The 23778-nt window shown below is 43.9% G+C and overlaps 1 protein-coding gene across 3 annotated transcripts in view; it reads right to left on the minus strand.

Moving 5' to 3' along the window:
* Window positions 1–23778, minus strand: part of NAV3 (neuron navigator 3) — a 673864-nt gene that overhangs the window by 498429 nt on the left and 151657 nt on the right. For all 3 annotated transcript variants that reach the window (XM_033951509.1, XM_033951507.1, XM_033951508.1), the window contains exon 2: window positions 14980–15387. In XM_033951509.1, coding sequence (XP_033807400.1) covers window positions 14980–15051 — 72 coding nt within the window. In that variant the 5' untranslated portion in view covers window positions 15052–15387. The remainder of the gene's footprint in view (window positions 1–14979; window positions 15388–23778) is intronic.

Here is a 23778-nt window from a genome sequence, read left to right on the forward strand (position 1 = left end):
TGCCACCTTGGCCTCCCAATTTGGTCCTGCCTTCCCATCGAAGTCCCAGCCCTCCGGTCCTGCACATGCACGACCTGGTTGGTTTATACTCATTACCTGACAAACTTTCTATACTTTTGTTACATCCCAGCTCCTCCCTCAGTATCCCATGATCCCTTTATCCCTCAGGAATCCATCCAATCCCTGTTTGAATCCTTGGACCGTACCCTGCCTGATCACTTCCTCCGGTAGCGCATTCCAAGTGTCCACGACCCTCTGGGTGAAAAAGAACTTCCTTGCATTTGTTCTGAACCTATCTCCCTTCAGTTTCTCAGAATGCCCCCTAGGCAGCCTACTCAACCAAACTGCATCAAATGTAACAAAAAAAGCAGAGCTCTTGGGCTGGGGATTCTCCAAACCTCCTGAAGGCCCTGACAGTACTGATCTGAATTTGATTGGCTGAGCAGCTTCTGCCTGTTGCCTGCTCAGCCAATCAAATTCAGAGCAGTGCCCTCAGGGCCTTCAGGAGGTGGGGTGAATCCTTTGAAGGCCCTGACCGCATGCCATAGCTAACTGCCCATCCATCTCTCCCCTTCCTCCCCCATTCCTACTTTTTCCCCATGAGACTGATTGGAATGCTTTTATGTTTCACATATATATTCTGATATGTATTATCATTTGCTCATTTCTGATCTGAAGATATTGTCTTTGAAAAATAAAGAAAAAATATATTAGTGCAATAAAAAATGGAGGTATCTTCTTTTCTTTATTTCTATTTTTAACCTATAGAAGAAAATTATCTCATTTATGATCCGTGAGAATAAACTTTTCATTCTATGGGAAGCCAGTAAGAATTTGTTCCAAGTTAAAACTATCCCAGCAAGACTCTGGTTTTTCATCACAGTAAACTGGGAATTCTACTGAATGATCATCACCAGTTATTATCTCACCAGTTTCACTCTCTTCTGTTCATGTATCGGTGTACTGTAAGGGGAGTTTTAATATCACTGTTTTAAATACTGTCCCCCAAATTTTGTATATGGTACTTAAGGTTGTGCATGCACATCAGTGTGCATAGCTGATATGCTCTCACAACTTAATAAATTGGCTTAATCGGGGCTATTAATTGCCAGGGCCTCATAATTGATGATAATCCAGGGTTACCAGATGTCCGGATTTCCCCGGACATGTCCTCCTTTTGAGGCTTTTCAAAACCCAGCTCTTTGTCCGGTTTCAACACCACTTTCTTCTAAGTATAAAAAGTGCTTAGGACCAATTAATGGTAAAAAGATCACAAGCGTGGGTTAGAAGCTGTATCTAGTGATTGAACAAAAGAAAGGTACAGCTTATGGAGTATAAGCCCGCTTGTGATCTTTTTACCATTAATTGGTCCTGAGCAATTTTTATACTTAGAAAAAAGCGGGGTTGAACCTAGAAGTGGGTGATTTGTTTTTTTGAAGCTTAAGAAAAAAGTCAACAAATTGAGACAAAGGTCATAACATTAAACAATTCCCAGTGAGAATAGGCCTACCAGAGGGTTCCGTAAGAGACTTCTTTATTTTAGGCAGTACATAAATAGTGGGAACAGATGGCGATTTAACTTAAGGAAATCTTTTTCTTTCGAGATTATAACTCCCACACTTAAAGCAAAATTTACCACCTGTAGAATCTCTGCATGTACAGACGTAGGATCTTCATGTAACCATGAAAATTACTGGGCACCAAATTTGTCTTTCAACTTCACTGATGTGCATAACTATCTATACCCACGATTCTACCACCTTAATCTGTAGATTTTAATAACTAATTATGTATTTCTAAATAAAGAAGTTACGGCATGATGATCATCTTTGATTAGACTGTAAGATATACTGTTTTTCAGCTAATACTGATTCCACTCCTGATACGTCAAAAATACAGAATGTTTCTAAATGGATACCAACTGGTCCTTGTGACCCACTAATCATAGCCTTTAACCAGTGTGTTTTAAGTGACAAAGAAGTAATGGAAAAGAAGAATACAGTGGTGCCTCACACAACGAACTTAATTGGTTCCAGGAGCAAGTTTGTTATGCGAAACGTTCGTTATGTGAAACGCGTTTTCCCATAAGAATACATGTAAAAAAAAATAATTCGTTCTGCAGCATAAAATATGCTAAGATGACATAAAAAAAGATAAATTTTTGGTTATTATTTTTATTTAGATACATCTAAAAACATAATTGTTTTTTAAAACAACACACATTTTTTAAATTTAAAGACAGACTAAGTAGAGTCCATCCAAGACTAAGCCTTCAGATTCTGCAGCCAACTGGCACAACTGGATTACTCTCTCAGAATCCACCTACCACTCTCTTGCCCCGCTCTCCACCAAAATCGTCACCTACCCCCGTAAGGCCCCCTGGTACCTCCCACACCACAGGGTATTAAAACAAAAATGTCGATCCCTGGAACGCATCTGGAAAAAATCTAAATCACCCACAGACAAACAAATTTGGAGAGTCAACATTAAATTTTACAACAACGCACTCAAAAGCGCCAGGAAAAACTTTTATGGTGACAAGATCTCGAGATCAAACAACCAGAACAGCATGCTGTTCAATATCTGGCGCTCCCTAATCCCCAACACCAACCCTTCCATACTCCCCTCCTCCCCATCAGCCGATCTACTAGCAAACTTCTTCAATGGAAAGGTCACCACCTTAAGAAGCTCCTTCCCTCCCGCAGTTTCCTACAATTCCCTAGTACTCGCCACCCCTAATCCCACTCCAAATCTCATCACCCCTGTCCCAGTCAATAGATCCTGGACTGCCTTTGAGCAAGTATCCGAATCGCAGGTCCTCAAGCTCTGCCTGAAATTGAAATCCTGCAAATGCACATTAGATCCATTTCCATCCTATCTATTCGAGAAAATACCCGCACAGGCCATCTCATCTCTCACCAAACTCATAAATTCCGCCCTAATCTCAGGCCTCTTCTCACCTGAAATGGGACACATTGCATTAACCCCCCTACTGAAGAAGACTGACCTAGACCCCTCCATCCCATCCAGCTATCGCCCTATAGCAAACATCCCACTCCTAACCAAATTGCTTGAGTCCACTGTCTCCTCCCAACTCTCAGCCTACTTGGAAAAATTCTCTATCCTCCTACCGTATCAATACGGCTTCAGACCCAACTTCAGTACTGAAACCCTCCTGACCTCCCTAACCTCGAAGATCCAACAACTCCACTCTCACAAAAAGTTTGCTGTTCTACTCCAATTCGACCTCTCTGCAGCCTTCGACGTCGTCCATCATGACATTCTAATCCTCCTACTCTCCGAGATAGGCATCAGCTCCACGGTCCTTGACTGGTTCTCGAATTTCTTACGTTCTCGCTCTTACACCGTCACCAAGAATGGTACCTCATCCTCCCCGTGGAAACCGACATGTGGAGTTCCACAAGGCTCCCCCCTATCCCCTATCCTCTTCAACATTTATATGTCCTCCCTGAACCTCCTCCACCTATCCCCCCTAGAAACACTCTACACTTACGCTGACGATATCCTGATCCTCCTCGAGACCGACGCAAACCTCGCCAATCTCGCAGCAAACATCTCTACATGCATAACCAAACTTCAATCCTGGGCTCTTGCTGTACAAATGAAACTAAATGAATCCAAAACCAAACTACTTTGGCTTGGCCCCAAACTTGATCATTTACCCACCTCCATCCCACTGCCCACAGGCACCTCCCTACAACTAGAGTTCTCTAGCAAAGTTCTGGGCATCACCATAGATTCCTCGCTATCCTTCAACGACCACCTCAACTCCCTGATAAAAACATGCTTTCACAGCCTTCACATGCTGAGGAAAGTGAGGTCCTGCTTCCACCAAAAACACTTTGCAGTACTCGTACAGTCCATCATCCTCTCCAGATTGGACTATTGCAATTCCATCTACCTTAGCTTAACAAAGAAAAGCCTCCACAGACTCCAATTAATCCAGAACACCGCGGCCAAACTCATCTTCTCAAAAAGCAAATTTGACCATGCCTCTCCACTCCTGTCCAAGCTGCACTGGCTTCCTGTCATCTCCAGGGTACATTTTAAATGTGCCTGCTTAACCTTCAAGATGCTCCACGGCATCCTTCCACCTCTTATTCCTCTATCCTGGAATTCCTCAAATCCATTCTCCACCAGACCCACGCAAAAATTAAAACTATCCTTCCCCTCCTCAAAGGGTATCTCCCTCGTCGGTAAACTCGGGTCCTCCCTCCACTTCAGAATCGCTCAGCTCTGGAATAGTCTCCCTTCCCCTCTCCGCAACTTGAGCCCCCTTCTACCATTCCGTAAGCTTCTGAAGACTTGGCTCTTCTCCAAAACGTAACCCGTCCCCTCCCTACATTATCACACCTAACCTCTCTCTTACTTACTTTATAAACCCACTGGAGTTCCGCTGCTTCCTAACCATGTAAACCGTGTCGAGCTCCACCTGTGGAGATGATGCGGTATATAAACCCAAGATTTAGATTAGATTAGATTAGATTAGAGTCTAATTTTACAGTGAGAGAGGGCAGAGTCTCAGCGGCAAAAACTGGGACTTAACTGTTCATTTTTTTTTTTTTCTACCGTGTTTCCCCGATGATAAGGCAGGGCCATCAAATAAGACAGCCCCCCCTTTTTAGAAAAAAATGTAAAATAAGGCACCCCCCCGCAAATAAGCCACCCACCGATACCTGCGCTTACCCGAATCGGGTGGTACGGTGGGTGACTCCGTGTGGTCCCTGGCACCCCCGACACGATCGGGGCAAGAGGGAGCTCAAGCCCTCTTGCCCCCCCGACTCCCCGACACGATCGGGGCAAGAGGGAGCCCAAGCCCTCTTGCCCCCCGACTCCCTGACACGATCGGGGCAAGAGGGAGCCCAAGCCCTCTTGCCCCCCCGACTCCATCGGGGCAAGAGGGAGCCCAAGCCCTCTTGCCCCCCCGACTCCCCGACACGATCGGGGCAAGAGGGAGCCCAAGCCCTCTTGCCCCCCCCGACTCCCCGACACGATCGGGGCAAGAGGGAGCCCAAGCCCTCTTGCCCCGCCGATTCCCCAACTCCCCGACACGATCGGGCCAGGAGGGAGCCCAAGTCCTCCTGGCCACGGCGACCCCCTAACCCCACCCTGCACTACATTACGGGCAGGAGGGATCCCAGGCCCTCCTGCCCTCGACGCAAACCCCCCCTCCCCCCAACGACCGCCCCCCCCAATAACCTCCGACCGCCCCCCCAGCCGACCCGCGACCCCCCTGGCCGACCCCCACGACACCCCCAACCCCCTTCCCCGTACCTTTCTGTAGTTGGCCGGACAGACGGGAGCCAAACCCGCCTGTCCGGCAGGCAGCCAACGACGGAATGAGGCCGGATTGGCCCATCCGTCCCAAAGCTCCGCCTACTGGTGGGGCCTAAGGCGCCTGGGCCAATCAGAATAGGCCCGGGAGCCTTAGGTCCCTCCTGGGGGCAGGGCCTGAGACACATGGTCGGGTTGGGCCCATGTGCCTCAGGCCCCGCCCCCAGGAGGGACCTAAGGCTCCCGGGCCTATTCTGATTGGCCCAGGCGCCTTAGGCCCCACCAGTAGGCGGAGCTTTGGGACGGATGGGCCAATCCGGCCTCATTCCGTCGTTGGCTGCCTGCCGGACAGGCGGGTTTGGCTCCTGTCTGTCCGGCCAACTACAGAAAGGTACGGGGAAGGGGGTTGGGGGTGTCGTGGGGGTCGGCCAGGGGGGTCGCGGGTCGGCTGGGGGGCGGTCGGAGGTTCTTGGGGGGGGCGGTCGTTGGGGGGAGGGGGGGGTTTGCGTCGAGGGCAGGAGGGCCTGGGATCCCTCCTGCCCGTAATGTAGTGCAGGGTGGGGTTAGGGGGTCGCCGTGGCCAGGAGGACTTGGGCTCCCTCCTGGCCCGATCGTGTCGGGGAGTCGGGGGGGCAAGAGGGCTTGGGCTCCCTCTTGCCCCGATCGTGTCGGGGAATCGGGGGGGCAAGAGGGCTTGAGCTCCCTCTTGCCCCGATCGTGTCGGGGAGTCGGGGGGGCAAGAGGGCTTGGGCTCCCTCTTGCCCCGATCGTGTCGGGGAGTCGGGGGGGCAAGAGGGCTTGAGCTCCCTCTTGCCCCGATCGTGTCGGGGAGTCGGGGGGGCAAGAGGGAGCCAGGCGGAGAGAGGGCAGTTAAGCGCAGTGCCTGCGCGGAAGGATGCAGCTCGGGCGACTTCGTTGTGTGAAACGAAGTTCGTTGTACGAATCAAGACATAAAGTTCGTTGTGCGCAGCGTTCGCTGTGCGAGGCGTCCGTTATGCGAGGCACCACTGTACCTCTATCTCTCCCCCTGCCTTGGGTGATATAAAATTGTTGAGACTCTTGAAGTTGCACTCTCTGAGCATTGAATGGTTGATCTTGGGACCAAATTTGGTCTAAAAAAACCTCTTAGGATCGTCCTTCTGATTCTCTAGGGCAGGGGTGTCAAAGTCCCTCCTCGAGGGCCGCAATCCAGTCGGGTTTTCAGGATTTCCCCAATGAATATGCATGAGATCTATTAGCATACAATGAAAGCAGTGCATGCAAATAGATTGCGGCCCTCGAGGAGGGACTTTGACACCCCTGCTCTAGGGGCTGGGCTGGTTGGGGGAGATGTAAAAGGTCTGACAGAATCACTGCGTAGACGTTTCCTACTTCTAGAATCGGATGGATGTACAAACACTGGATTAGGATCAACAGGTTGATTCTGTATAACATTTCAGGGCTATAGGAATATTGACCACATATTCTTCATGGATATAAAATGTGGTGGTTTTCTCTACTGACAATGATTGAAAGCTTTACATTAGTTACCTGCAGCTTATCATTCTGCAATTGAATTAAGTGGTGTTAATGTTCTCCAGTTCTACAAAGTTAATGTTACAGGTTGATAGTGCTGGAAGATCTTAATGCAGCAAAACAATGTGGCAAGGCAGTGGCTGGAGCCAGAAAGATGTTGGGATCTATGGAGATCACTATGTGGCCTTAAAATTAATATATATTCTTCTGAGTGCAGATTCCAGGTGTGCACCGACGAGTCACCAGTAAGGAGGAGAGACGCTTGTGCAGGCTGACTGCTTATAGCAGGGGTGTCAAAGTCGGTCCTCGAGGGTTTTCAGAATTTCCCCAATGAATATGCATGAGATATATTTGCATGTACTGCTTTAATTGTATACTAATAGAACTCATGCATATTCATTGGGGAAATCCTGAAAACCCAACTGGATTGTGGCCCTCGAGGACTGACTGACACCTGTGGTTTATAGGATGTACCTCTCACCATGAGAGGCACGTCCTGTAGGCCAGTGTTTCTCAACTCAGTCCTGGAGTACCCCTTTACCAGCTTTTCAGGATAGCCACAATGAATTTGCATAAACTTGATTTGCATACACTGCCTCTATTATATGCAAATGTATTTCATGCATATTCATAGTGGATATCCTGAAAACCTGACTGGCAAGGGGGTACTCTAGGACCAAGTTGAGAAACACTGCTGTAGGCAGTCAGCCGGCGCCGAAGACTCTTCTCCTCACTGGCGTCTATCCTCCTCTCCTCCAGGATCCTCCACTGAAGTGACAGGTTCAGGGACATGGCCAGATGGGCCTCTGCGCATGCACGGATATAGATGTGATGACATCATCACGTCGACGTCCGCACACTTTCAGGTGGCCTTCTGGCCGGGGCACTGGGTTTAGTGTGTCTTCTGGCTGAAAAGTTTGCGGGACACCGGGCTAGGGTCTCCCCCAAGACAAGTTTGGAAACCACTGAGCTATAATCACGTTCATTCAATGTAGTATTTAATTTGTAATTTGTATGGTTAGTGCTTTACTGTCCTCGTTTTTGTCATTGTTACAAATGTGAGTATATTTTAACATGCTGAGCTAGCAAAACACGCTAATGCTTTGCTTCCTAATTGTCTTGCCATATAAAACTTGATTAAGCCTTGTTATCCAAAAGAGCTCAAATAAGTGCAAGCAAAATCAAAGCTGAAGAAACTCGTTAGCTCTCGCACATCAGGTTTCTAGTTTAGTGTTGATTAATACGATTTTATAAGTGTTAGCATAAGCAGACTTTTTTTCCAGGAGGGGAAAAAAAAAACACATCAGATCTATGCTCAATGTTATTTTTATATTCCCTTAATGATGCCTTCCATTTTTTTCAGCACAGATGTAGGTCTTTAAAGTGGAATTTTCCTGCACAAAGGAGGCACAACCAAAAGGCTCAATGTATGGACCAGGTGAGGCATTAGCCTACGGCGCCAGTAATAAAAGGTCACCAAAATCCTAGTTTAGGATCTCTCCTCTCTTCCCTTCGCTCTGTCCCTCCACCTAAAGTTCTGTAGCTGCAGGTAAAGAGAGAAGGAAAAATGCCAAACTGGGATTTTGATGCCCTATCATTTTCAATTTACTATTTCTAGTCCGTCTTTGTCCGAGGTGGATTACAAATAATACATGCATAATAAAACAATTATTATGTATACAAACATACTCACCAAACAGAATCTGCTGTCACCTGAAACCCAACATCATTAAGCACCAAATTTCACATTAAAAAATATACATATATATATATTTATTTATTTTTAGTATTCGCTCAAATTCTTGCAAGGGTGAGGGGGACTTGAGAGGAGAAGATATTGGGTCACTGACAGGAAAAGAGTAGAAAGAGATACTGGACAGCAGACGGGGTAGGGTGGGGTTACTAAAAAAGTTGGTTCAGAGCACCACAATGCCTTGTCTGGTGGGGAGGGGGAGAGGGGAACTTGAGCATTGAAAATATGAACAGTACATTGAAAACACATATAAAAATAAGTTGTTTTGTCACAAATCCAGAGGAGACTTCTGCAGGCTCAGGGGAGGGCTATTCCATCCTGGAGCTGTCAGACGACATCACCTGCTTGTGTGTCTTGACTCCTACCTGCTCAACATAGAAACATGATGGCAGATAAAGGCCAAATGGCCCATCTAGTCTGCCCATCTGCAGTATCCCCTATCTCCTCCTCCCCCTATTGGCTAAGGCTCTTTACACCTGCTTTGTGATGTCATAGAACTTTATGGTTATAGAAACACTGTAACATGATGGCAGATAAAGGCCAAACAGCCTTTCCAGTCTGCCTATCTATACTAACCATTATCTCTTCCTCTGTCTAAGAGATCCCACGTGCCTATCCCCAGGCCCTCTTGAATTCAGACAACCTCTGTCTCCACCACCTCTTCCGGGAGACTGTTCCACGCATCTACCATCCTTTCCATAAAAAAGTATTTCCTTAGATTACTCTGGAGCCTATCATCTCTTAACTGTATTCTATATGTCCTCTCATTCCAGAGCTTCCTTTCAAATGAAAGAGACTTACCTCATGTGCATTTATGCCACAAAGGTATTAAAATGTCTCCATCATATCTCCCCTCTCCCTCCTTTCCTCCACATTAAGATCTTTAAGTCTGTCCCCTTAAACCTTATGACAAACATTTTAGAAGCCTTCCTCTGGACCGACTCCATCGTTTTTGTATATTTTTGAAGGTGTGGCCTCCAGAATTATACACAATATTCTAAAAGAGATCTCACCAGAGTCTTATACAGGGGCATCAATACCTCCTTTTTCCTACTGGCCATACCTCTCCCTATGCAACCTAGCATCCTTCTAGTTTCACCATCACCTTTTCAACCTGTTTGGCCACCTTATGATCATCACATACTGTCACACACAAGTCCTGCTCCTCATTCGTGCACAAAAGTTCTTCACCCCCTAAACAGTACCGTTCCCTCGGGTTTCTGTAGCCCAAATGCATGACCTTGCATTTCTTAGCATTAAATTGTAGCTGCCACATTTCAGATCATTCTTCAAGCTTCGCTAGGTCTTTCCTCGTGTTTTCCACCCCATCAGGGGTATCTACTCTATTGTAGATTTTGGTATCATCCGCAAAGAGGCAAATCTTATCCGACAACTTACAAAAATGTTAAAGAACAGGCCCAAGAACCAAACCTTAAGGCACACCACTGGTAACATCCTTTTTCTCAGAGCAATCTCCATTAACTACTAGCCTCTGTCGCCTTCCACTCAACCAGTTCCTGACCCAGCTCATCACTTTGGGACCCATACCAAGTGCACTCAGTTTATTTATTAGACGCCTGTATGGAACATTGTCAAAGGCTTTGCTAAAATCTAAATATATCCGTGAAGATATAGATAATTTTATATGTATTATTTGGGATTATTTTGATGCAAGAAATAGATACTGCAATTTATTTTTAAAGAAAAAGAGAAACATATGATACCATAAATAAATAGTAGGATTACCATATTTCCTCATTTAAAAAAAAACCAACATGTGGCTCCACCCTGTTTGCTCTAGTCACACCCTATTCCACCCCCATTCCTGCCCCCCCAGACCCACAAGATTTTATGTCAGTAAAATCCAGACCCATAGCCCCCCGCTCCCCAAATGAAGCTAATCACACAAACACACACCCTGGCCACCCTACTGATAATCCTCCACATTACCAGTTGGAAAGCAGTAGCAAACAACTTGCCAGCCCCACCCACATGCTCCCCTGCAAACAAAATCCAACACCACAACAGGAGAACCCCAATAGTTAGAGCTCAAACCACCAAACCAGTGCTCAACATCCCATCACCCTAGCTTGGAGAAGAAGACCACCTCCCAAGACCAAACCTCAGCCTCCTCATAAAATACTCATCTACCCTGAAACGACTCACAATTTCCAAACAGATATCACCATCCTTACATGTGCCTACTTAAACATCAGAGCCTTAGGACCTAAAATAGAGCACATAAAAAACTGGATAAAAACCGAAAACCTAGACTGCCTTTTCCTCACAGAAACCTGGTTAACCTCAAGACGCAGATCCTAGAACAACAGAAGTTTGCCCTCAGGGATACAAAATAACAGTGACCTGCAGAGAGAAAAAAAGAGGAGGAGGACTAGCAATCTTAATCAAGGACTCCCTAACCCTAAATATACTCGAAAAAAGCATCCACCCCACAAATGGACTTCCTTGCCTGCCATCTTTCAAGCACCACTCTAAAAAACTCACTAAACTGCATGCTCTGCTACATAACACCAGGAAACTGGACCACAGTAAGACCTGAATTTGAAAATCTCATATACCAAAACTCATTAACAGCAGAATACAACCTCATCCTAAGAGACCTAAACATACACCTTGAAGACCAAGCATCCAAACCAGCAGAAAACTGTCTATCATTTCTCAATGCCTTATCCTTCCGCATCCTAAACCCTCAAACCACGCATGAAAAAGGACACCAACTTGACATTGCAGCCTTCATGACCCATCAACCATCCTCCCCAGAAATTGAAACACCTAATGGAACCTGGTCCCCATCCCTCTGGTCAGACCACTACACATTCAACATCAACTGGACCAAGAACGAAACCATACCTAAACCCAAAAAAATAACTTACACCTCAGGCAAACACATCGACCCCCCCCAAAATTCTGGTCAAAAATAGATGAAACAATCCAGGACTGTGACCCCAAGGACTTCATCTCACAGTGGAACAATCTGACTACCAAAATCCTTGATGAACTAGCTCCACTACAAACCAAAACTAGAATCATCAGAAGATCAGATCAATGGTTTGACAATGAATTACTCCTACTTAAAAGACAATGCAGACGACTAGAAAGAAAATGGAGAAAAGCTAATCTAGATCACACGAAAACCGCCTGGAAAAAAACGAACAAACAATACAAAATACTACTAAAGGACAAGAGAAAAGCACATTACACTAATCTAATAGGCACAGAAACCCAGCTATTCCAAATATTAAAAGACCTAACAGACACCAAACCCTACATGACCACTAACAATACCCCACCCCCCTCAGCCACCCTCTTAGCAGAACACTTCAAGAACAAAATTACAAATGCCAGAGCCACCCTCAATTGTACCCCATCCCACCTAAACGAATTCACAATACTTCCTACAGATAAAGATTCAACTGCAGCTGACAGAACATGGTCTCAATTCCCCAACATACAATGGTCTGAATTCAATAAACTCTACAAAAAGTACAGCCACGAATCCTGTGACCTTAACCACTGCCCATCATATCTCCTTACAACCTCCAGCACAAAATTCCGTACTCTACTTCTGCAATGGATACAAACCATGCTCACTGATGGCCTTTTCCCAACTGACCTCAGCGAAATCATCATCACCCCAATCCAAAAAGATCCAAAATGACCAACAGACCAACCATCCAACTACAGACCCATTGCCTCAATACCTCTATATGTCAAACTGACAGAAGGACTAGTAGCCAAACACCTCACCAACTATCTAGATGACCATAATATACTTCACCCCACGCACTCTGGCTTCAGATCCAACTTCAGCATACAGACATTACTAGGCTCCCTCATTGACATAGCCAGACAACACCTCAGCACAGGAAAAAAAATGCTTCTCATACAACTAGACCTTACAGCAGCATTTGACCTGGTAGACCATAACATCCTACTGCAAATCTTGGATGCAATAGGCATCTCAGATAAAGTATACTCTTGGTTTGAAGGCTTCCTAAAATCCAGAACATACAGAGTAAAATAAAGAAAAATCTGAACCTTGGTCCAACCCTTGTGGAGTACCACAAGGATCCCCACTATCCCCTACTCTCTTCAAACTATACACTGCATCTATCAGAACATACCTAGATAATCTAGGTATCACCACCTACAGTTATGCAGATGACATCACCATTCTCATACCTTTTGATCAACCAAAGACCGCCATGACAAACATACTACACCGAACACTAGAAACAGTAGCAACCTGGATGAAAGATCACAAACTGAAACTCAACACAGACAAAACTAAATTCATCCTCCTCGAAAACGACAAAGTCCCAACCATAACCAATATATAAATTAACACAATCAACTATCCCATTCAAACTACCATAAAACTACTAGGAATGACTATAGACCGATGCTGCACCATGCAACCACAAATAAATAAAACAATACAGATATCCTTCGCAGTGATGAGAAATCTAAGACAAGTCAGGAAATTCTTCGAAAAAACACAATTCCAGCTTATAGTACAATCCCTAATACTAAGTCTACTAGATTACTGCAACATCCTCTACCTCCCCTGCCCTGCTACAATGACTAAACAACTACAAACAATCCAAAATACAGCTCTGAGACTCATCTACTCATTGAGAAAACACGACCATATTACAGAAGCATACATCAACTCACATTGGCTACCAATCCAAGAAAGAATACTATTTAAATTGTACTGTATGTTATTTAAAGCCTTAAACGGAGACAGCCCAACCTACCAGAACAACCGCCTCATCCAATCCACCTCAATCAGACATAGAAAAACACACACCCCTCCATCAAAGAAGTAAAACAGAAAAAAACTATACGATGGCTTCCTGGCCACTCAAGCAGCTAAACTAGATAACCAGTCTACTGATGACGCCAGACTACAAGATGTTCAGAAAAGAAATAAAAATTATACTCTTCAAGAAATTCCTGAAAACAGCCATAACTTCAGAAATGAAATAAAAACTACAATCTTCAAGAAATTCCTGAAACAGCCTTATCTTCAAACTTACCGTACTTCCCCCTCCCTCTTCCCGCCACACTGAAACTCCATAACCTAATTTACCTTTCAATAAAGGACAAATGTTCTTCCATTGTAACCCTCCGTTTTTTTAATCTCTTTTGTAACCCGCCTTGAACCGCAAGGTAATGGGAGAATAGAAATCTCTAATGTAATATAATGTAATGTAAATTAACAACATATTTCTTAAAACAGGTGAACAGCTAAGTCTGATAATCAAGAATCATCACAGCAGCTTTTTACGTCATAATATTCACAGTACATACAGGAAAAAAAATATTGTTAGCAGTTTTACACACACAAAAAAAAAAAAAAAAAAAAAAAATTTGCCAGGAGCGGAGATATTGTGAAGCTCCTTACAAGGAGATATCATGCTTGGGGAATCCTTCTATCAGCTAGTTTAAAAGAGAGAGCCTTCAGGGCTCCGGTTCAGAAGACAGAATGCCACCTCGACTTAGGCTCTTGATATAGCATGATAACCCTAAGCCTTTATAGGATAAGATACCTTTTTAGTACAGATGAAATAGAGGCCCTGCAAGGTCTCAGAAGCTTATGTAATTCAACATCTTTGTCTTTTTTTTTTTTTTTTTATGATTCAGTACCTACAAGACTCGTCCCAGAGGAAATTGGAATGTGATAGCTAGAACTCTGCACTGCAATGATAATTATGGCCTAAGTAAGGCACAAATCAACATTTAAAAAGGGACAGATGACTGCACTGCTGAATAACTTACAGCCAGTTGCGTAGTAAGGGGCGGTGGCGCCCCGCCCCCTTCCCTTTACCTTTTTAACCTTCTCCGGCGTGAGCAGCATGCTGGTGTCAGCTCACCCTTTGACAACACTTCCTAGGCGCTGGTCCCCATAGGCGTCAGAGTGCCGATGCTGCAACCTTGCGCCAGGGAAGTAAAAAAGGGAGGGGAGGCAAGGGGTATGTGTGGCAAGGAGAGAAGTGGGGGGAGGCAAAGAGGAGAAGGGGTGCCGCACCCTTAGCAGACTGCCCCCCCCCCCTTTCTATGTCACTGCTTACAGCAGAAGATATCTTTTTTTTTTTAAGGAATGCAGTTTAGGTTAGAAAAGATGATAATTGAAGGTCATGGCAAAAAAGAATACAATTCAGATCAGCTGCAGTTAGCCTGAAGTCAAATCAACTGGGTTGCAGACCACCAAGTATTTACTAGACGTATTCATAGAGGACTAGAAAAGAAGCCTGAATCAGCAATTCAAACGATGACAAAATACCCCCTTCTCCTGCCTTCGGTCTACTTCTCCAAACTTGCTGCAATGACATCATGAATGCATCCAGCCCAACCAAAAAAGTATCAAGTTATCAAGAAAGTTCTCTTACCTTTTTTTGATCTTCTAGCTTGTGACTTACTGGATTCCTCCCATGTCTGTTCATTTCTGAAGATAAATCCATCACATGAGCTCCTAGCTTTTCCAAAGTGAATTCTTTTCAACAACAAAAAACTATATATATATATACATATGAATTTTACCACCAGCTATAAAAGTGGATATATGCCGGGTTCTCTTTCACAGGCCTTCATTTCTGAACTTTGATGACTGGAAGATATGATCCAAGTTATACCAGTCAAAATAAGAAAAACTTTGCCGTTCACTCTTGAGTTCATCCAAATCAGCATATCGTTTTGAAAAAGAGACACCCTTCAGAAGAGAAATATTCATCCGCTGTTATCTGCTCATTTCTTTCTGAATTTCCATTCTATAGAAGAGTCACATCTTGCCTGTAATCCTAGCAAGAAAAAGATACACAGTAAGATTAAATTGTTTTCTGATGCCATCTGCTGCATCTGCTTTTACAATTTTTCGGGTTAAAAAACAGTAGTGCAAGCTTGCTTATAAGTCAGACCTTTTAAGATATCATGTAGTAGACCATACCACCTACGGTTCTGCAGGGCTTAGCACTGCTTGAGCCTTAACAGTGAAACCTGGATAGGCCCTCTCCCCAAGACCATCCCTATCCCCCCACCATAACCCCTTCCACAGCCCAGCAAGACTCAACTGATGGTACAACTTAGCCTCAGCCCTGTTTATTTAATATTACAAGTTAATATAATATTTAATATTACAAGTTAAATATATTAACAACATAACACAACTAAACAACAACTTAACACTCCCGACCCTGCTATCCCAGCAAGGATCTGAAGGGTGGCATGTCCACACATGCCCCATTCTCTAGGGTCACCTGACCCACCAGGCACGGCTCTCAGCCGGCCCACCGCTCATCCCCTGATGAGCCAAGCAGTCAGTAGCTGAAGATACCACACCCTGAGCCATCAAGGCACCGGCCCACTGGTGCCTGAACCCCAGGGCAAGTGAGTGGGAAAAGCCGCCTCAGAGGACCAGGCAAGCCCGAGTCCTCCGAAGTCTCGGTTTTTAGCGCCCCTTCTGACAATCTTTTTGGCTGCAGCCCTCCAATAGCGGGTCTTCCCCGTGGTGGGAAAGACCCGCCAACCTATCCTGAATTCCCGTACCCCCTCCCTTAACTGCCACGCGCCTGTGATGGGCGACTATGCAGGCCTCCCAGCTCCATGTTAATATTGCTCATTGAGACAGGCCCTTATCTTATCTAAAGGTAAAGTTAACCCCAGATCTAATGCACATAGCACATTTGAACATATGGCAAGTTTGATGAGATACAAATTTACACAATATTGATGGCTTTCCATCCTCTAAAGCAGGGGTCTCCAAACTTTTTGTCATGCGGGCCACATTGGGTACTTCAGCACTTTTCAGCGGGTCATAGTAAAAAAAAAAAACAAAAAAAAAACGATAAATAACTAGATATATGAAAGCAAAGCATTTTATAAACTGATTACAGAGTATGTGAGATTAAATTATTGTATATTAATGACAACGAACACTGCCAGCAAATTCTCATATTTTCATCACAAATTATAATAAAACCATTAATGTGAATGATGGAACTGTTTTTGTGGTTTTTAAAATCTTATAAAACTGAGGTTCAAATTTTAAAACATTAATTATACGTAGCGACTTCAAACGTTCACCAGATAAATTTGCCCTGTATTTTGACTTGATATATTTCATTCGGGAAAAAGTTTGTTCGCAAAGATACGTTGTCCCAAAAACGGAGATAAATTTACAAGCAAATTTCTTCAAATTTGGAAACTGTTCAGAGTTCAAAAATTTATAAAAATCGATCAAGTTTCCTTCCTTGTATTTATCGTAACGACTAGTAATGAACTTCCAGATTCAATTTAAAGATATGCTGCAAATTGACACTGTCGATCGAGGCTGAACAAGTACGAAGAAATACCGCGAAATATACAGTTACAATTCAGTATTAAATAAAGTTATCAATAATATTAATATTAACATAATATGGAATATCAATATATTTTGAAAACAATTTTCATTAATGCATTTGAAATCTATCAACACCCCATGGTTTGTTGTTTTTTGCGGATTCTCATTAGAAAATTAGTCCAATTGGCGCATTTCTGCACAATTCTTCCGCGGGCTGTATAAAATCATATCGCAGGCTGTACTTTGGAGACCCCTGCTCTAAAGGATGAGCAGGTTGAAGAGAATTGCTTATAAAACCTTGTATTGGTTTAAAACTATGCATTGGATCAGTGCATTTTTTTAAATCACTGTTAAAGGAAAACCAAAATAAGTTGGGTAGATATGATTGCTTTGAAAAATGATGCTTCAAGGTGCAAGCATTTTTTTCACCAAGTTCCTTTATATAGAATCCCTTGTATTTTAATTGAAACAAAATGCTGCAGCCAAGGGTATAGCCAGCCATGAGTGGGCCAAACCACTATCACTTTGAAGTCAGGCCCACCCAGCCAGTAACAGTAGCATGGGCCAGTAAGAAGAGAACTGGGCCAATGTCAACATCCAGTACACATAATACCTACTCATGTTAAGTTCAGGGTGCACTAACACACACAAAAAAATCATTCCTGGCTAGCCAATGCTTCTGTAATTACCCATTCTTGAAGAAAAAAGCATTTTATCAATATATCTTGTTCAACAATAAAGCAAAGACCAGCTCCAATGGTATGTGGCTCGTAGTATGAAAAGTAACTCAAGGCACCCTATTCTAACCAACAAGTGTCAGTCAGGGAGCCACACACTTGCTACATAATTCTGTACATTCCTTTAGTTTTGTCATTAATTGATTGTTCAATTCCCAGTCCAAATGAATTTTAACAATGATTGTTTAACTTGTAGTCTTTTTCTAAATTCCTCTTTTATGTTTAAGAATTTATTTGCAAACCGAGTCAAGCCCTTTTTTCATGGATGATCCGGTATATAAATTTAAGGATTGGATTGGATTGTAAACATTTATAGTTTATTTACAAACACAAACTAGTCTATGTCCTTTTAACTGCCTCATCTTCCTGAAGGTATAATCCTTACAAAGGTGAAATTTGTTCTTGCCTGTTAATTTCCTTTCCTTGAATCCTGCTATACACTTAGGTCTAGACTGGTCATAACCCTTTACCTGAAGACAGAGGCAAAGAACTTGAAGATTCTGATGACATCATCCTTAAAAGGAAGGGTGCAGTAAGGAACTTTCACATGTGCTAATGCCAAAGCAACTCAGAAGAAAGCAAGAGACTTACAGTAGGAAGAAAAACATCCAAGACATCCCTACACCCACTGTGAAGGAGGTTTGCAAATCATCCCTTCCATATCAGGCAAACTAAGACCCCAAGCTACTGCCTCACTTCCGGGATGAGTCCTGGACTGATCCAGCAGAATTCAAGTAAAGGAAATTGATAGATAAAAACAAATTTTGCTTTCTTTTTCACTAGACCAGTACAGACCTACGAGATGGACCACGGTTCTTATTCTACTGTGATGGAGGAAGATATAGATCCCCCTCCAAACTGCCCTACCAAAGCCACAGTTCCATCTAGTCCTGACATCAAGTTTTTATAATGTTTTTCAAAAGAATGCAGAGAAGACGACCACATCACTGCTCTGCAAATGTCCTCCAGAGCTACTACTCTCGCATCCGCCCAGAAAAATACGGAACACAGAAAGTGGAAAATCACAGGACTAAGGGCTCCTTTTACTAAGATGCACTAGCATTTTTACCACGCACTGCATTGCCGCATGCGCTAACCCCGTGCTACGTGCCAAGAACTAATGCCAGCTCAATGGTAGCATTAGCGTCTAGCGTGCAGGGCAATGTAGCGTGCGCTAAAACTGCTAGCACAGCTTAGTAAAAGGAGCCCTAAGTCTATAGCCCTTGATGGAGACTGTCCCAACTTTGTTGGTTGGGCTGAGAACTTTTGGCCCCTCAAAAATAGGGCTACAACTATAGAAGGTTATTCTGAAAGGAAAATTATTAGTCACAAATTCCATATTCATATACTACAAAGCCACTCTTCTCCTAGTAAAAAAATATATAAAATTTTTAACAAAACTGGAATAAAATATTTCTGCTTAGGTCATACTGTGAAAATTAATTCAATTGAAATTTTTATGTGCATAACATACTATCAATTAATTCAACTCAAACAAACTGCTTTTTAATTGCAGTGAAAGCATCAATATTCTGTAATTTTACTCAGCATGGTGCCAAAGCATTGTTTGATAAGCAAGTAAAGTATCTCTTGAGGAAAGTTCTTAATCTTGGATTCTCTGCATTCACTTGTGTTCTCTCTTAGGCATTCGTAAGCATGCTGTTCTTTCAAGTAAACCTCCTGAGCACAGCAGATTCCAAAAAGGAAAGCACCCTCTCATCTCTTACCTCTAAGACCATGTGGGATGGGGTGGAGTGGGGGTGGGTGGGGGATAAAGATAACTTTCAACATTTCTCATCTCTTCCCAAGACCTCAGGTTTTTTGCCCTTAGGGTTGACAACTTTTCTTCAATAAAAACACAAAAGTCTTGCATTGCCCCAATTACAAAGACCAGGGGACACTCGAAGTTACAGGGAAATAATTTTAAAACCAATAGGAGGAAATTTTTTTTCACTCAGAGGATGGTTACGCTCTGGAACGTATTGCCAGAGGTTGTAGTAAGAGCAGATAGCGCAGCTGGTTTTAAGACAGGTTTGGACAAGTTCGTGGAGGAAAAGTCCATAATCTGTTATTGAGAAAGACATGATGGGAGCCACTGCTTGCCCTGAATCGGTAGCATGGAATGTTGCTACTCTTTGGGGTTCCAGAATCTTTTCTTATTCTTTGGGATTCTAGAATCTTGCTATTCTATAGGATTCTGAATGGAATGTTACTACTCTTTGGGTTTTGGCCAGGTATTCGAGACCTGGATTGGCCACCATGAGTTCGGGCTTCTGGGCTTGATGGACCATTGGTCTGACCCAGTAAGGCTATTCTTATGTTCACATTTAAGTGCTACCTTCTCCAACCGATGAGGCACATGCTGCAGCCCAAGTTGGACAAGATCTGAGAGGGGTGGGGAGGCGCCATCAAATCTTTTGCCTTTAACCCTGTATTTGGCCTTGTTGCTCAGAAGCAACATATGTCTTCTATGGCTCTTATGGGAGATCTGCATCTCCAAATGCCTGTTCACTTGGCGCCGTTGCTCTCGTTCAACATCAAGTTACGTAAAGCAGCCGTTTCACCATCTGGGTTAATAAATTCTGAGAGCTGTGCACAGCAATATCACAAACCAGTTTCCTTAATGCTGAAATATGTAGGAGTACAAGGTGATGAAATTAAAACCAGTATAAATAAAGTAAAACCATGCAACTCCAATTTAAAAATAATTACAAATGTACATAGTGACACAGTAGATGTCAACAGCTAATCATTCCAATTTCTCTCTTGTTCCATGTGATTCAGTAAATATGACTCAAATAGTCCATCACCTGGAGGATTCCCCCCCCTCCCTCCATCCCATTTTTTTTTATATGCTTCTTAGTAACATAGTAGATGACGGCAGATAAAGGCCCAAATGGTCCATCCAGTCTACCCAACCTGATTCAATATAAATTTTTTTTTTCTTCTTCTTCTTAACTTTTTCTGGGCAAGAATCCAAAGCTCTACCCGGTACTGTGCTTGGGTTCCAACTACCGAAGTCTCTGTCAAAGCTCACTCCAGCCCATCTACACCCTCCCAGCTATTGAAGTCCTCCCCAGCCCATCCTCAACCAAAAGACCATATACAGACACCTCCCTTACCACTGTGACTTGTAACCATTCTGTGTGCGCTTGTGTTCTAGTTTTCAGACACTACCCTTTGCTGACGGGTTGATTCCAAGAATCTTCTACCCCCTCCTAATGAAGCATTTCCTCTGGTTTCTTATGATCCGCCTCCTCTCTCTCCAGTTTCATACCATGACCCCCTCGTCCTTTGAATTTTCTTTTTTAGAATTTTAATAAAAGCTGGCTTACTCTCGTCTTTGGTCGACACCTTACACCTTTTCAATATACACATCCAGCCACCAGTGTGACTCGTGGCCTCACATACTGGTTCCTTCCCCTCACCCTTGCTGCCCCCCCCCCAATATATCTACTTAAGTAACCCATATGACCTTAACAGCCTCCCCAGCTTCCAGAGAGGAAGATCGGAGCTCCTGACAAATGTCATTTTACCAGACAAGAGGAAATATGCAATAATTCATTTTTTTAAATATTACAGAAAAAAATGATGAATGCTGGCAAAGGACCAGAGTAATAATATATTATGAATAAATATGCATGAAGTACAAATTGTGTTAATTTATATTGAATTACTTTTCTCTGGCTTATTAGCTCCTGATTAGAAAATATATTACAAGATGGCGATGCAGCATCCCTTGATATAAGCCATTCACTGTAACAATACACAGGTGTATATCCTAGGAGATGCATCGCCATAATTCCACTTATAACATACTAGGGCTTCCAGTAACCCACTGTAGAATATATTGACTAAAACCCAGTGAATTGTGGATGTGAGCTATTTTTCTATTCATAAGCAGCCCCCACAGGTTATTTTGCTGGTTACTAAAATGTATCATGTTACGGGCACACCACCAAATGACATCCCACGTCATGTCTTGCTAGAAATTATGCATTCGCATGTCCATCTTATCACACTCAGAAACATGCCTGTGAATTACAAATCCTTGGCATAGCAATCAAAGAGAAAATGCTTCAAAGATCAGAGGCCATCTGCAGCAGCAACCCTGCCATTCATTAAACAATACAGAAACGCTGTTGGATCACCTCCATGTGCACATGCAAATGCAAGAGCTTTGCCTAGCTGTCTGGCACCTGACTACAGCTAGAGAACATTATTAAACCAAGCTCATCCAGCAACAGACTCTGTATCAGCAGTGCTATCCTTGTGCCAGCCCTACAATATGAAAAGAATTATCCTTTTCAATCGCTGTCTTCCCCACCCCACTCAAAGTTTTGCCTAGTGCAGGTTCTAAGCAGAGAGCTGCATGAGAACGGGGATTGTGGGAATCTCATGGAACCCATGAGATTCCTGCAGGAATAAAAGAAATTGCCATGGGTTTCCCGCGGAGTGTGGTCAAAATCTTTGGGGACTCCAGAATGAGGCTTGGTATGCCTAACGTAACCATTTATTTTTTTCATCAAAACGGGACATCTATTAATTGTCAGTCCCGCCCCCACCCCCACCTCTCTGCTCTTCCTCAGGGTCTCTCCCCCTCTGTCTGCACCTCCCATAGTTCTGCATCTGCCTCCTGTCTTTCCCCTTTGGTCCAGGCCTTTGTCTCTCTAGTCTTTTTTCTGCTTACAACCCCCCCTTTCTCTGCCTCTTTTTCTCCTTCCTTCCACACTCCCTCCTTCCTATGTCCCCCTCACTGCCTTCCAGCCTTTGCCCCACCTCCTCCCCCGAAGCCAGCCTGCCTGCCTACCTCCCTCCCTCCTGCGCCAAAGCCAGCTTTTGCCTGTCTGCCTCCCTCCCTCCCTCCAGCGCCCGAAGCCTGGCCTACCACCCATTCAACCCCACCCCCCGCTCAGTCCACTGCCGCTGATTGCTACCCAGAAAAGGAAGATCCAGACACCAGCCCACAAGTATTCTTCCCAACGTCAATTCTGACATCGGAGAGAAAGTTCTGGGCCAGCCAATCGCTGCCTGGCTGGCCGAAACTTCCTCTCTGATGTCAGAATTGGAAGAAGGCTTGTGGGCCGGTGCCTGGACCTTCCTTTTCTGGGCGGCATGGGTTTACAGAGAGCAGGGCGCTTTTTGCAGAAGGGAGATGTTTTATTTTGATAGTTTTATTTTTGATACTGGGATTTCAGGGCTGCAGGGCTGGGATTTCAGGATGGCAGAGAGCAGGACTGCCGGCAAGGACGTGAGCAACTAGTCCTCAGCAGTTGCTTCTTTTTGGATCGGCCAGCCAAATCGGTGTTCCTTCTTCTGTTTAGTGAATCGCTGCTGTAAGGTTTGTTAGTGGCCCCCACAATATATGGTTGGTGGGGTCACTTGAGAGGCGCCCTTACAAACGTCAGGTCCCAGGTTCAGTTCCCTCACTAAAGATTCACCAGGAAGTAGAATCAAAAAGGCACAGCCAGAGGTGATTGCATAAAGAATATATTATAGAAATAGGCTTACAGAAAAGCAATATTTATAAGCATTACAATTAATGAGAGAGCAACGCAGTTTCCCTGCCTTAACAGAGTTCAGAGGAAAAGAGAGACATAGAAGCCTGAAGTTCTAGGGAAAGGCAGAGAGAGAGAAAAGGGGGATGGGGTGATGGTCCAAGCTTCGTGTTCCATAGATAAAGAGAAGGATAAACAGAGAAAGAGAGAGCTCAAGAGAAACAAGAGAGGACCAGAGTGCCAAGAGCCAAGAGAGGGGGGTGATGCTGCGAGTGGGCTTTTATAGTTTGGAAACTTATTCTAAAAACCAGAATCTATTGAGCTTCAATAGAAGTTAAATCTCCCCCCTCCTTCGTAGACAGGAGAAAAATAGGCTGTAGTCATATGTATTTCCAGTCTGTCTCTGACAATAGTTTCTGATTAACTTTAGTTATCTGTGCACCTGGACCCATTGTCCTAAGCACCCTCTTAATCAGACATTAACACCTTTTAGCTAATCATGATTTAATCAGGGCTACTTAAAACAGTCTCCCTGCCCTCAGGGTCTATCTGCATTCACATGCCAGAGTCAGATTGATATAATTTCCCATAGGCCTTCGCTGACATTAGTAATGC

Source organism: Geotrypetes seraphini, chromosome 7 (genome assembly GCF_902459505.1).
Source record: "Geotrypetes seraphini chromosome 7, aGeoSer1.1, whole genome shotgun sequence".
NCBI classification, from domain to species: Eukaryota; Metazoa; Chordata; class Amphibia; order Gymnophiona; family Dermophiidae; genus Geotrypetes; species Geotrypetes seraphini.